General features: G+C 53.5%; 1 protein-coding gene across 5 annotated transcripts in view; it reads right to left on the bottom strand.

Moving 5' to 3' along the window:
• SDK2 (sidekick cell adhesion molecule 2) overlaps nt 1–4,496 on the bottom strand; it is a 185,210-nt gene extending 180,714 nt beyond the window's left edge. For all 5 annotated transcript variants that reach the window (XM_048818024.2, XM_048818026.2, XM_048818025.2 and 2 more), the window contains exon 1: nt 3,600–4,496. In XM_048818024.2, the coding sequence (XP_048673981.2) occupies nt 3,600–3,678 (79 nt within the window). In that variant the 5' untranslated portion in view covers nt 3,679–4,496. The remainder of the gene's footprint in view (nt 1–3,599) is intronic.
• Between the last annotated feature and the right edge of the window lie 9,262 nt (nt 4,497–13,758).

The raw sequence follows: 13,758 nt of genomic DNA, 5'->3' as shown, positions 1-13,758 counted from the left end.
AAGATCTCAGGCAAATCTGCTACACGGATCAACATGCTTTAACACACGTGGGCATCCCATGTACCTTCCATGGATGTAGAACTGCATACAACAGACACCCTCCTCCTTTCTATCCCTCCCTCCTGCCTATCTAGCTCAAGTCCCACAAGCACACAGCTACTGGCGCAAGGGCCTTCTCCTGTGCAGCTCCCATGCCTGGACCAGCTGTCCCATAGCATGCTCTGCCTATAGATTCTCCCTCTCATTTGAAGCCTGGGCTGAAATCATACGATTTCCCCCTTGCACCTGCAGAGAGAGAGAGAGAGAGAGAGAGACTCCCTAACTCTTCCTGGGATACAGGCAGCCCAGAAGATGCCACACAAATCCAGCATGCCTAGGCAGGAGATGAGCCCCAGAGTTAGCAAGTTAACCCCTGAATTCTTTGCAATCTAACATGGCTGTTGAGCAAGGAGATTCTGTACTTCCTCAAAGTCCTCATTAATGAAAGGACAGAAGGGCTGTGGTTCTCTCTGCCAGCGAAATCCCCCTTCCCTTCAGCCCAGCCTTCCCAGCGTCCAGGGTCTGGCATTGCTCCGCGCTCGTGAACTCAAACTGTACCGTGGAGAACCAGGCAACCATTTCTACAGCCCATTCAGATGACAGAGGCAGCTGAAAATAGGCTCCACAGTACATAAGCATCCTGGAGGCGATTAGCTTGTCAGAGGGGCTAGCACTGCCCTGCAGGATTAGCTCACTGAGCGCTGCCTTGAATCCCCTTTAAACTGCAGCTCTAATTTACTTACATTACTGCAGCTCAACAGGGAGGGGAGAGCAGGGGGGACGGACAGCGTAGGACCACGCCGCGCGGGCTAGCCTTTTAAACATACAAGCGTGCAGTTTCTCAGCAGCCAGTGACAAGCTCAAGCCCCCAAACTCTGACTGGGGCCTCTCGAAGCAAGGGGTGGAAACGCATTCCAGGGCTGTCACCCCGTCTAATCCCAGTGTGCACAGATGGTTAATCTTAGCAGAAGCCTCATAGCACGGACACAGGAATTCAAGAGCGTGAAACAGGATGCAACAAAGGCAGTTGCCATCCACCTACCCAGCAAGATTATGTAGCATTTTACTGCACAACCCACCTCCCCCACTATAGGTATTTATAGCTCTGCCTTCTCCCACCTGATGCCTCCCTTCTGCCCCATAGGGTTTCCTTTAAGCCTGCCAAACTGTCTGCACCTGCAGGTGCTACAGTTTTAGCTCTGCTTGTGCAGATGCTTCTCTCTGAACAAGACTCTGCTATCGGGAGCTGCCAGTTCTCACCAGACCTTGGAAGAAAAGAATAAAGTCGGGTTGTCGTGGGTCCCTCTCTCCTTTCACCCCCTACCTAAGGAACCGTAATAAGCTTCCAGGGTTCAGTTGGCCACATTCTCCTGCCTCCTGAATGTAAATCTCTCCTGACTGTATTGTTATCTTGACAGGTCTTAAGATAGGGAGAGAGAGAGAGAAAGGTGCTTGGGAGAGATACACACAGTGTAAAAAGAAAAGGAGTACTTGTGGCACCTTAGAGACTAACCAATTTATTTGAGCATGAGTCTCTAAGGTGCCACAAGTACTCCTTTTCTTTTTGCGAATACAGACTAACACGGCTGTTCCTCTGAAACCTGTCATTATGCAAGACACAGTGTAAAGCTGTTCCTAGTCATTTAAAGCAGCTGTTTGGATAACTAACCAAATATTCAGTCCCTTTCCAAAAGAGCTTCTGAAACTTTCCAAGCAGCGAGCTCTGGGGAGGGAGAGAGGCAACACCCTTCCTCAGTGCATGGCAAGGGACTTCTTCAGTTCCACGTCAGACAATCAAATATTCAAGGATGCCTTTTTCGAGTGGTTTCAGAGTAACAGCCGTGTTAGTCTGTCTTTGCAAAAAGAAAAGGAGGACTTGTGGCACCTTAGAGACTAACCAATTTATTTGAGCATGAGCATGCTCAAATAAATTGGTTAGTCTCTAAGGTGCCACAAGTCCTCCTTTTCTTTTTTCGAGTGGCTTTTTCTCCAAGCGTGTAGCCCCCTGGAATACACAACTTTCTGATTCCAGCCACCGGCGCCGGCTCTTTTAAGACATCAGACCAGGAGCCTGCGTTTCAGGTCATGGCCGGTGTAAACAGGGCTTCGCAAATCAACGCTTTTCTACAGATACAGATCCACATCCCTGCAGCTGGGAAAAAGAAAGCTAGCCCTACTCAGTTCACTAATTTCACACAGGTAACCACTGCATGCAACTGGGACTAGATGTCAGGGTAGCACGCAGCCCTGGAAAACGGCCCGTGTGCTTCCGCATGGCATGTAAGCAATCAGCTAAGGAAGCCAGCCACGCGAGACCAGCTGTGGAAAAGCGTGCGTGGGGCAGGGTTTCGTGCCCCCCCCCCAAGCCATCATCATATGGACACGTTTTGCCTTGCTCCTGCTGCTACCGCTATTAACAACACGCCCACCTGTAACCAGCTAGAAACCTTATCTTCAGGCAACAGATTGAAGGACCTAGGGAGATGGAGGTCACAGTTCACAGTACAAAGCCAGATTGTTTAAACCATTCAAGGCCAGCATACATCAGAAACCATTCCCCCCCACACACGCCTAACTCTTCTCCAGCAGGCGACCTTAACTCCTAAATAACACCAAGATTTTGGGGGACAGGAGGAATAAGGAGAGAGAAATCACAGGTTTCACATGTTGCCCTATTCCGCTCTCTTGCTTCCTCTCAGCTGTTTGCAGGAGCCCAAGCACGCTCAATTCCACCCTACACAATCAAATAAAAAAAAAACCCCACACACAATACTTTTGACCAGGCCCAAGAGAGCAAGCCCAGAGCCCAGGGCTGGGACACAACATCCTGTCTGGAAAGGGCTCCTCGGCTCAACGTTACAAATGCTGCGCCGGGTTTTCATTTTTTGAGGGTTAGTCACAACCTGGCTGGCTAGCACCGAGCCAGGCAGAAAGATCCCTCTCCCCCACGCCACCGCCACCGCCACCGCCACCCCCACCCTGGCCTTTACATTCAAGTTGGGTTTTCGTTGTTTGGTTGTTTTTTTTTAAAGTCTCTCTTTTCCAAATCTTTGTGGCTCGAGTCTCAGGACGCTGCAGCCTCCCCCCCGCATGTCTCCTTTCCCATCCCTCTGAGCTCTTGATGTTTACCCCCACTCTCCATCACGCAGACACAACTTTCCATGGCCAGCTGCTCCTCCTCTCCAGCAGCCAGGCGAGGTTTCCGCCTCCCTCCAGAACCAGCGCAGAACATTGTTTAAAACAAGCACCGGGACCAGACGCTGCCTGGACAAGAAACTCAAACGCCTGGGGAAAGGGGCACGGGGAGGGGACACCCCCAGAGAGTCAATCAGCACAGAAAAGGGACACCTCCAGAGAGCGGCTGAGCACAGGGCGGGCTGCGCGTCTCTCGAGCTTTCGGTAGCATCAAAGTCAATCCCACAATTAAAAATAACGAACCGTGCAAATCCGGGCTCCGGTTTCCTGCGCGCTCCCAGGCTGCTCCATGCCCAGTGGGGGCTGGTCTGGAAAGGGCCCCCCTCCCCTCCCCTCCCCTTCGGGTCGTGCCCCCTCCGCTTTACCTTGAGCCCCGGCGCCGGGGGTCCCCTGGAGAGCGAGGAGGATGCAGAGCAGGGGCTGCCAGCGGCCGCCCCCTGCCATGGTCCGCGGGGGTTTGGAAGGGAACTTTCCCCGACTTTTATAATCCTTTCCCCAGTCCGCGCCGCCGGCTCGGGCTGCTTCTCCTGCCCGTGCAAAGTCTCGCTGGCTGCGGCAGGCAGACAGACGCGCCCCGTGGCGCCCCGAAAAACAGCCGCCGACCCCCGGGGGAAGATCTCAGGGGAAATCGCCCATCAGCGCTGCCCTCGGCCCGCAGCCGGCGCCGCCCCAGCCGCCGGGCGAGAAAGGCTCCGCTCCCAGTTCTGGACACGTAGCCCTGCCTTGACTTGTCCGCACCGGGTCCCGCCTTGGCCCGGGGCTCAGCACCGCGGGGATCTCCCCCGCCCCGGTTGCTCCAAACGGGGAAGCACAAGCGCCCCCCCCCCCAGCTTCGCAGGGCGCCCCAAGATGGCAAAGCCCCGGAGCGTGGGGAGCCCCCCACCACTGACGCGCGGGGGTCGCGGCCGTTTTATACACTCCTGGCGAAATCCGCGCTCCGCATCCAGCCAGAAAAGTTTTGGGGGGACGGAAGGGGGGGCTGGGATCCGATGGGGGAAGGGGGGCGCTCCCCCTTGCTCCCCTCCTTAGCCCGCCAGCGGAGCGATCCCCATGGCCGGTGGCTTCGGGCTTTTCCTCCTGCCACCCGCGCTCCCGGAGAGGTGCCCGAGGGAAGGGAGGCGAGGTGGGGAGGCGGGCGCGCTCAGCCCCTGCCTGCCGCCGCCTGGGGTGCGCTGCTGCCCGGCTCTCGCCTCTCCGGCTCGCTCGCCCGGCCCCTCGGCTCTCCGGCGGGCTGCCGCCGCTCCTTTCGCTGGCCGCGGACTGAGCCCGAGATCTGGGAGCAGCAGAGCCGCGAGCAGGGGGGGCAGCCTCAGCCGGGGGAGGCGGGGAGACCGAGAGGCGCACAGCGCTACCCGGTGGCCAGCCGGGGAGAGGGCGCGGGGCGGGCGCTGGGGAAGAGTCTAAGGCCCCCAGCGCGGGGAGCTCAGAGGGCCCCTAGGGCGGCGGGGGGTGCCTGCCTCCTCCAGGCCGGGCCTCCCATTCCGCCCCAGCCCGGCTGCAGCGCCGAGGACCCTGCGCGCCCGGCCCCGGTGCAAAGCGCAGGGATGAAACTTGTCCCGCACATGGGGCAGGGCTAAGAGCCCCGACATGAGCGCGCCTGTAAAGGGGGAGTTTTATCATTCGCTGGTGCGGCTGGGCCACTAAATAACCCAGGCGAGCCAACCTGCAGCACTCCTAGAAACAGCCACAGGCTGCAGGGATTATGTTTTGAGCCTGCGCTAGTCAGGGATCGCTTCTGTCCTTTCTTTTCCGATCTTCTTCAGGGTGTCTGGAGAGTTGCTGGGCTTTTTTATAAAAACCCCCGCACTTAAAAAAACCCCAATATTAAAATTCACAATCAGCCGGTGGAACTCACTGCTACTAGATTGTTAAGGAAGCCAACTTAAAAGGATTGAAAAGAATTAGACACATGTGAGTTAATAGCTTCAAAATACTCCAGTGACTCAGGTCCCAGCCTTGCACTGGGCTCTGTGGTCCACCCATAGCAGGACTGTGGGCCTTTGTCTGTAAACCCAGCGACTAGCTTATTTCATGTTTGTACAGCTTTGTGCACAGTGGATGTGACTGTGACTTCTGGGCACTACTGTATTATAAGTAAGTAGAAGTCCATTGCCAACAATGATGCCCACATGGTCACAATTCTCATCTACGACTACGGGTATGACTCTGAAGTCCGAACCCTGATGCACAGAGTCAGCCGCACGGAGGGCATGGGAAGGCCCTGTCCGTGGTGTTTGATGATGCAGCTCTGTGGCACCTTTCACACCCAGCTTGGAGATGATTTTGTGGATCGCGCTAGAACCTCTGATCTTATCAGAGGCCGCCAGTGAGTCCTGTTCTGAGCCGTTTGCTTGAATTCTTTGAGATTGACACCAGCCCGCTGGAGACTTCTCTTTGAAGTGCTTATACGGATGGCCCTTCTTTCTTTTGCCTGCCTCAGGTCCCCATACCAGATCTGTTTTGGGAGGCGGTGGTCTTCCATTCTGATGACATGCCTGGTCCACCTGAGTTGTGCTCTCAATGGCATTTCCTCGATGCTGGCTGGTGTTTGCTCTTTCAAGGACCTTAATATTGGCCACTCTGTCCTGCCAGCGAATGTGCATTATTGAGCAGAGGGAGCACATGTGAAATTGCTCAAGCTGTTTAATGTGATGACTGTAAAGAGTCCGTGTCTCAGAACCGTACAGGAGAGATGTCAGGACCACTGCCTAGTAGATCTTCAATTTGGTGGAGAGATTAATGTCGTGTTGGTTAAGGACTTCTGCTGGGAGTCGGCCAAAAGTAAAGCATGGGATACTGGACTAGACTCTCTCCTATGCAAACACCGGATTCTGTAACCAGGAGATTGCCTCGCTGCCCTTGGTCCAGAGGCTTCGCTGAACGCCCTGCAGATGTTGGACTGGGCACTCTTCCACCGCGAGGTGCTGTCTGCGCGACGCTGCCCTGCCATCGCAGTGTGGGGAGGAAAGCAGGCCAAGCCGGTGCACAGCTGTGAAACTGGTCAAGCCAGAGAGTAGCCGGTTGAGCCTGACCCAGGAACTATGTTCAAATGGACTAGAAGGCAGGTGCAACAATGGACTCCAGAACGGATTTGCTGTGTTCGACTCTCTCTCACCCATGCTTCTACTCTGGCAGCGCCGATCACCCACGCATGGTAAAGGGCTGGTAGCACTCTTGTCCTAGGAGTGTGTGAGCGGCCGTAGCAAAGGCTGTCGGGAAATGAATCGTGGCGTCCCACCCCGGAACACAGGAATGGAATTCCTCCCCTGAATGCGAGCAGGCACCGTGAGATGTTCCCTGTCTGAGAATGGGGCGTAGATAATAAGTTAGTTTCAGCCGTCGCAGTTCTCCAAGCAGACGTAACAGCAATGGCATCTCGTTGAAGGTCCGGTGGAGGGATGGGTGCCAGGACATACAGACAGGAGGTCAGGGTATAGTTCAAAAAGCCACTAATAATACAAGCGAGTCTCCTGCCTTCGCATAGAGCCCCCCGCCAGGAGCGACAAGCAAAGCTACAGTAGACAAAAATGAGAGCTCGGGTGCTTGAGGGACCTCTGCATTGGTCTGGTCTGGCAATGGTTCTGGGATTGAGGAAGGAGGACAGCCTCGTGGTTGGGGATACTGCTACGGGAGACCCGTGATCCGTTCCGTGCTCCGCCCCAGACTTCCTGCGAGCCACCGAGTCTCTCCAGCCCGGCCCTACCACACAGGGGTATTAGGAGAAGAAATACATTACAGGTTGGGAAGGCTCAGCTGCTGGTGACGAAGGCCGTAGAAGATAGAACTTACCTGGGTTTCTCTCTGGGTGACCAAAGCGACAAATACAGAGGAGGGTGACAGGAAAAGGGAGTAGCTTGGGGAGAACTCAATACTTGGGAGGAATTTAGAAGGTTGGATTGGGTTGGGAATGTAGTTGTAGGGCATTCTTTTAAATAAAAACGTACTGCTGCTCTACACCTAAAACAAGTGTGTGTATTTCTTATACACACCGATATATTTGTGTGTGTGAAGCCTCCTGGTATCAAGGAACGCACCAGCTTCTCTGGCCTGGAAACGGGCTCAAGCCTCGCCCCCTGCCCCACAGCTCACCAGCTGTACTGCTGCAGCCCAGGCCTCTACCACCTGAGCTAGAGGAGTAACTCCATTAGCAGTAGTAGACTGTTATCCTCTAGCACACCAGCCACTAGAAGGGGACATAACACTCTGCTAAGCTCACTACACAAGCTTTCCTCGATCATTCTGCGTAAGCCTTTCCAGGATCAAGGCCTTGTTCTGTGAAGAATAGGAACTCCTGTCTCCAGGGCTCTAGTCCTCTCTCAATGCAAGTATTGGGCTCACCCAGGAACTCTGGAACCACACCGGCTCAGAATCTTCACCTTCCAGGCCAGGTGTTGGGGCCATTATATGGTTAATTAACCTTTGAACTGGAATGTTTTGGAGACACAAACCAGCTCCGATCGATGCTGCGTGGCTGCGTCACCTGCCCTGGCATGGGAACTGCACTGGAAGGGGAAAATGCAGGCGTCTGAATGTGCCGGTCAAGAGGCGCAGGGAGTTTTTGAGTGTTCTGTGACTTTCTGTAGAAATCTTCCACTGGGTGAATCCCACAGGAGGCCTCTGCCCCCAGCAGCACTACAGGAGAGGGATCCGTTTACAGGTCCCCGGTGCCAGAGGAGTATCTGGATCCTGCGCACAGGCTCTCCGCGGCTAACAGCTTGGCTGGAAACGTAAGATCTTAAACCAGGGGGGAAGGAAAGCAGCCGTCTCCCTAATGACCAGTTAGCTCTTGTGTAACCCATGTGGCATGTGGCAAAGGGGCTGACTGTATGCTATTTGCAGGTTTCAAAGCTGTTATTTTGCTCCTTGCTTGAAGAGGGCGCATCAAAGACAAACCCAAAATACTTCGCTGGGTTTGAATTAAAACTTCTCCCAGAAACCGAGGCAAGTTACAGAAAAGATGAAGGGTTTATTTGAAATGGAAAAATCTTCCTCAACATGCCAGACACTCTGGGATCTGCCGGCCTGTGATGCTGGAGGGCAACACAGCAACAGAAATGGATTTCCTTTCCCCACACCCAAACTCCCAATCTTTCTGCTTTGAATACATCCCATTATCCCCCTGCTATTTAGAACAGTGGTTCTCAACCAGGGGTATGCTGGGGGTACACAGAGGTCTTCCAGGGGGTACATCAACTCATCTAGATATTTGCCTAGTTTTACAACATAAAAAGCACTAGCAAAGTCAGAAGAAGCTGAAATTTTATACAGACCATGACTTGTTTATACTGCTCTATATACTATACACTGAAATGTAAGTACAATAGTTATATTCCAATGGATTTATTTTATAATTAGATGGTAAAAAGGAGAAAGTCCGTGATTTTTCAGTAACCGTGGCTGTGACACTTTTGTAATTTTGTGTCTGATTTTGTAAGCAAGTAGTTTTGAAGTGAGGTGAAACTTGGGGATATGCAAGACAAATCAGCCTCCTGAAAGAGGGACAGCCGCCTGGAAAGGTTGAGAGCCACTGATTTAGAAGACCAGCATTCCCCAGACAGCCTGGCTCACTGACATTCATAGGGATTGTGGTATCGTGTCAGGAGGAAGAGAGACCAGCATAGGACACCGAGAAACATGCTTTATATCATCTGTGTGATCTTGGATGTATAAACAGAGGAATCTCGAGTAGCTGCTGGGAGGTTCTATTACCCCTGTATTTGGCACTGGTGGGACCGTTGCTGGAATCCTGTGTCCAGTTCTGCTGACTGCAATTTACGAGGGATGTTGATAAATTGGAGAGGACTCAGAGAGCAGCCATGAGAAAACCTGCCTTACAGTGATAGACTCAAGGAGCTCAATCTATTTAGCTTAACAACGAGGAAGTTAAGGAGTGGCTCGAAGTACCTATATGGGGACTAGAAATGTGAGAACAGAGCTCTCGTCAAGCTGGCAGACAAAGGTCTAATGGGCTCCCCCGGCTGGAAGTTGAAGCTAGACAAATTCAGACTAGAACAAAGGCATATATTTAGAAGCGAGGGTAATTGACCATTGGAACAATTTACCCTGGGTCGTAGGTGGATTCTCCATCACTGGATATTTTTAATGCCAGATTCTAGATCTGCTCTGGTCCAAGCCAGAAGGAATTCAGAGAAATCCTATGGCCGGTGTTAGAGGGGAGGTCAGACTAGATGATCACAGTGGTTCCTTCTGACCTAAAAAAGTACTGATCCCTTGTTTCAGATTCCCCAGCTCACAAGGCCTGTCGTAGACCAAATGGCGCCCCCCTCCCATTTGTCAAACTTTCGAATTTCTTACAGCACCCCCAGCCTGGTGCCCCCCCAGGTGGTCGCTTGAGTCACCTGCCCCTTAATCCAGCCCTGGCTGCTCATTGGGGCCAACCTCTCCTTCCAGTTAAGGAGGGCTAGACACGGCAATGCCCAGACTCACGTGCCTTGCTGCTGTCTAGGCAGACAGGGGTTGTTCCCCATGCCATATTTTTTAATGGGATCATTCCAATTTCTGTGCCATTCCGCCTCCCGAAAGCCTAGCTTTGCAGAGCATTCCATGGGACCTCCCCTCCAATATATATATTTGCAAGGCCTGCAAAACTTGCATCCCAGCCTTGCAATGCGATGGTGGGATGCGAGGGGACAACGCGGTCACCCGGTGTGCCTTAGCAGCGCACTAGGAGGTCAGATGCAACCCAAGGCGCTTCCTGGTTTTCTCGGTCCCCAAGGCTCTGCCTTACCGGTGCTCACAGCCCTGTGCTGGGGCGGAGAGCTGAATCAGGGTCCCAGGCACGGCACTGATAACTCCACGCGGCTTAAATTGAGGGAAATTATCCTGCTAGAGCCAGTCACTCCATCAGCCTGGCTTTCCCAGGCATGGGCACCCCCCACTTGCTCTCATTATGATCACCATGAAATTAAACAGCAGGGGCACGTCTGGGGGAGGGAAAAGGGACATAATTATACTTTGTCCTACACAAAGAAAGCAGCAGCTCATGACCCAGGTTTGGAAAAGTGCCTTTTGAAGGATGCCCTAGAACGGTACATTAAGGCCCTTTGCAGAGAACACTTTAACCTTGGAGCCCCAGGAGGCGAAAATCAAGCTCTGCTAAGATAAAACCAAATACACGCTTCGGCTTTATTTATTTATTTAGTCTTTCATTCAGCCTTTAGTTTCAAATAGAACAGGCGTTGGAACAGCTTGTTCAGAGACTAGCATGCACTAGCGTGCAGTTCATCGAGGCTCCAGACAGGGAAAGGTTTGGAAGCTATTGCCTGGCGCTAAGGTAGGGTAGGGTGCGTGGGGGGAGTCAATAGATGCAAAATCCAAAATCCGTTCTCTCAGGCTCTCTTACTCCCATGCTGTGCTCTTGTGAAGCAATATTGAGCGTTACCGAGGGAGGGTTATTCTCCAGATGACGTCTGTTCCAGCTCTCCTACAGAAAGGCTGTGGTTAGCGGGTTTTTCATTGCACTGCTGCAGGGTGGAGCCCTCCAGCCACAATCAGGGGAAAGGCAGCCCGGGAAAAGGACTCAGCTCATTTCCCAGCTCTGGCAGAGACTCCCAGTGTGATCTTGGGCAAATCACCCCAACTCTCAGGGCCTCAGCTCCACCCAGATGTAAAAGGGGGAGAAGAAATCCAGTATCGCCGATCCCAAGGGTTCAGAAATCAGACAACGCCCCCCAAATCACGAGATGTTGAAAATACAAACAGTATGGTTTTCTTTCCTTTGCTGTCTGGTTTGACCCCGAATGTGGGATCCGGTTCTGAGATCGTCCTCACAATCGCGAGGGCGAGAAACTTACTTTTAAAAGACCACCACCCAAGATTCTGCCCCCCCACCCCCCAAAGTCACAAGACTCTGGAGCTGGAGCTCAAAGAAATACAACAAATATCACAAGACAAGATAAAATGACAGAAACTGGCAACTTGTCTCTTTCATCTAGGAGCTCTCTGGGGGAGGGGCCATCTCCCCCTGTGTCCATGCAGCACCCGGCGCAATGGGGCCCTGATCTCACTTGCGGTCTCTAGATGCTACTACAGTACAAATAATCAGATGAACCAAAACCCCATGCTGATGGACACAGTACATCGCACGGGGATCAGTTTCCCCAGCAGGGAAGGGTGAAAGATGGAGTGGACGCTTTTGGGATTAGAACCTGCGGTGTCCCCCACACTACAGGAGGGACTAGATCCTGCTGTGGTGAATGCAGAGGCATCCACGGAGGCTGCTGGGCACAGACGGACCCAGTGGTTCTCCCAGGCTGACACGCACAGCCTGCACTGTCCGGCGTGACTGCACGCGGGCCCTGTCTTGGACCAAGCAGTCCTGCCGCTTTGGGGAGTCTGCCACAAGCAGTCACCCCACCCCACAGCCTTCTCCTCATGCCACTGACTGGTTTGGAGAACCTAGTTGTCAGTGTTCCTATCTGAAGGGTCAGCCCCTCGAAAACCCATTTATTTGCCGTTTTCCTCTGGCCCCACCCCCTGAACGCTCTGGGGAGTCAGGAGCCAGTTTTCATTTTTTCGGCTTCCTGCCAGCCACAGGTCTGAGCTACACCTGGGATTGGACACTCCAGCCCATGCACCTTTTGGATAATTCCTGCATTTCGGAATGGCGAAGGAAAGGAAAGAAACAGCCAGCCCAGCAGCCACTCCCAAGATTCCCCCCACCCAGCGTGTGGGGCCGGGAACAGCTGAGCAGTCGCGTGTACCCATTTGGGAACGATGGTGCCATGCTCTGAATTTCCTCTGACTACACCGTTGCTCCTCCGAAGGGGACCCTCTAAACTAATTGTCGCAAAACAGAGGCTTGTGTTAAAGAATTGAGGGCTTAAAAGAAAACCAAACAAAGAAACCACAGAGGGGGAGAAAGAGAGAGAGAAAAAAGAGAACAACAACATGTTTTAAATATCTTCTTTGGATACCAAGTTAAAGGCCAATTTCCTTTCCCCTGGTCCAGAACTGCCCACCCCAGTCAGATGCCCTGAAAGCTTCAGTGCCAATTAAGATCTGCCTTCCACCCTGAAATAAGATTGATCCACGAGTAACTGAATTCTGCAGCCATCAGCGCCAGGCGCAGGGGAGCCCAGCGGTTTAGTCTTTCTCCAATAGCTAGAGCTAACATGCCCGCGGGAGAGGGGGGGGAGAGAAACCACTTCAAGCCCACAGGATTATTCCTGGATCACCTGCTGGGGCAGGAGGTCACAGGAAGCAGTCTGTTAATGATTACAGTCCCGAGGGGCATCATTTCAGAGGCACTGGCTAGGGTCAGGCTGGCTCCTGGTCTCATCTCTAATAAGTAGGGCTGACAACAGGTGCTGGTTCGACACACATGCACTCTTTGTCTCATATCCCCCGCAACTGGCAGATCCTCATCGAGGATAACAGCTGACTGCTGCTGCCAGCCACTGGAGACGCTCCTTTTGCTCAGGTGTTAGGCGACTGTGCTGAAGGGGAGAGGTTCGAACTCCGCCGATGACCCCCAGGGGTGGTTGTCACACCAGCAGCGTGCATGGTGCTGCATAGGACAGGAGCGTGACGCAGATGGGTGCAGGAGACATGACGCACTGGGAAACCCGGGGGGGGGGCATCATTAAACAAGCAAAAGTGAGTGATCAATTCCCTTCCCGGGGCATCAGAAAATTCAAAACCTGGAGGGACAACCAGATCCTGCAGCCCAACCTCCCGTGTATCAGACCTCCCGCTGCCCCTTACGCACTAAACCCGACAGCTGGAAGGAGACCAACGTCTTGCAGCCCTGAGGAGACTGACCAGGAAGAGAACAGGAGGGACTGAGGCTCACTAATGGACAAGGCCATGCAAACTGTGAGATGAACCCAGCACCCAACCTGGGTCTCATGCAGGAGAGAAAGGTGACCTCCCGCCCCCACCCCAAAGGCCACTGCCAATCTGACCTGGGGGAAAAAGTCCTTCCTGATCCCACACACGGCGATCAGCTAGATCCTGGCATGGAGCAAGAACCAACCAGCCAAGCACCAGAGAAAGAGAGAAAGCTCGGTGCAACCTCCAAGCCCTGGGCCATCCCGCGCACTGTGTCCCATCTCCGATGCATCAGTGAAGAGGAAAATCTAGGAGAGACATGCATGAGGGCAGGGAGGTGGCTTGGGACAGCAGGGTGGGAAGAACACGCCAAGCACAGGGGGCAGCATGGGAAGCAGGCACAGACCCAAGCTGGGCACAGCATCTGGCTTTATAGGCCATGCCCCTGCCCAGCAGAGATGGGAATCTGCCCCCTGCATGTTGCAAGAAAGGCCCTGGCCAGGGAATTGTCTGGCCCGTCTTCAGGGGTGCCTTTCAATCTGGGGCAGGGGCCTCCATAATTGGGAGCCCAACATAAGATACGTGGGGGCTGATTTTCAGAGGGGCCGAGCCCTGGCAATGACTTCAGCTGGGTGTTGAGAGCTCCGCGCTTCCGGCAAGCTGGAGGTCCCCAGACAAGTGCCACTCAAGAACCCTGGCCTGATGGCTTGGCATTCTGCACCGCCTGGTCCT

This window comes from Caretta caretta, chromosome 14 (assembly GCF_965140235.1).
Source record: "Caretta caretta isolate rCarCar2 chromosome 14, rCarCar1.hap1, whole genome shotgun sequence".
In the NCBI taxonomy this organism is placed as follows: domain Eukaryota; kingdom Metazoa; phylum Chordata; order Testudines; family Cheloniidae; genus Caretta; species Caretta caretta.
The sequence above is the reverse complement of the archived record's forward strand: the minus strand, read 5'-3'. Positions and strand labels throughout refer to the sequence as shown.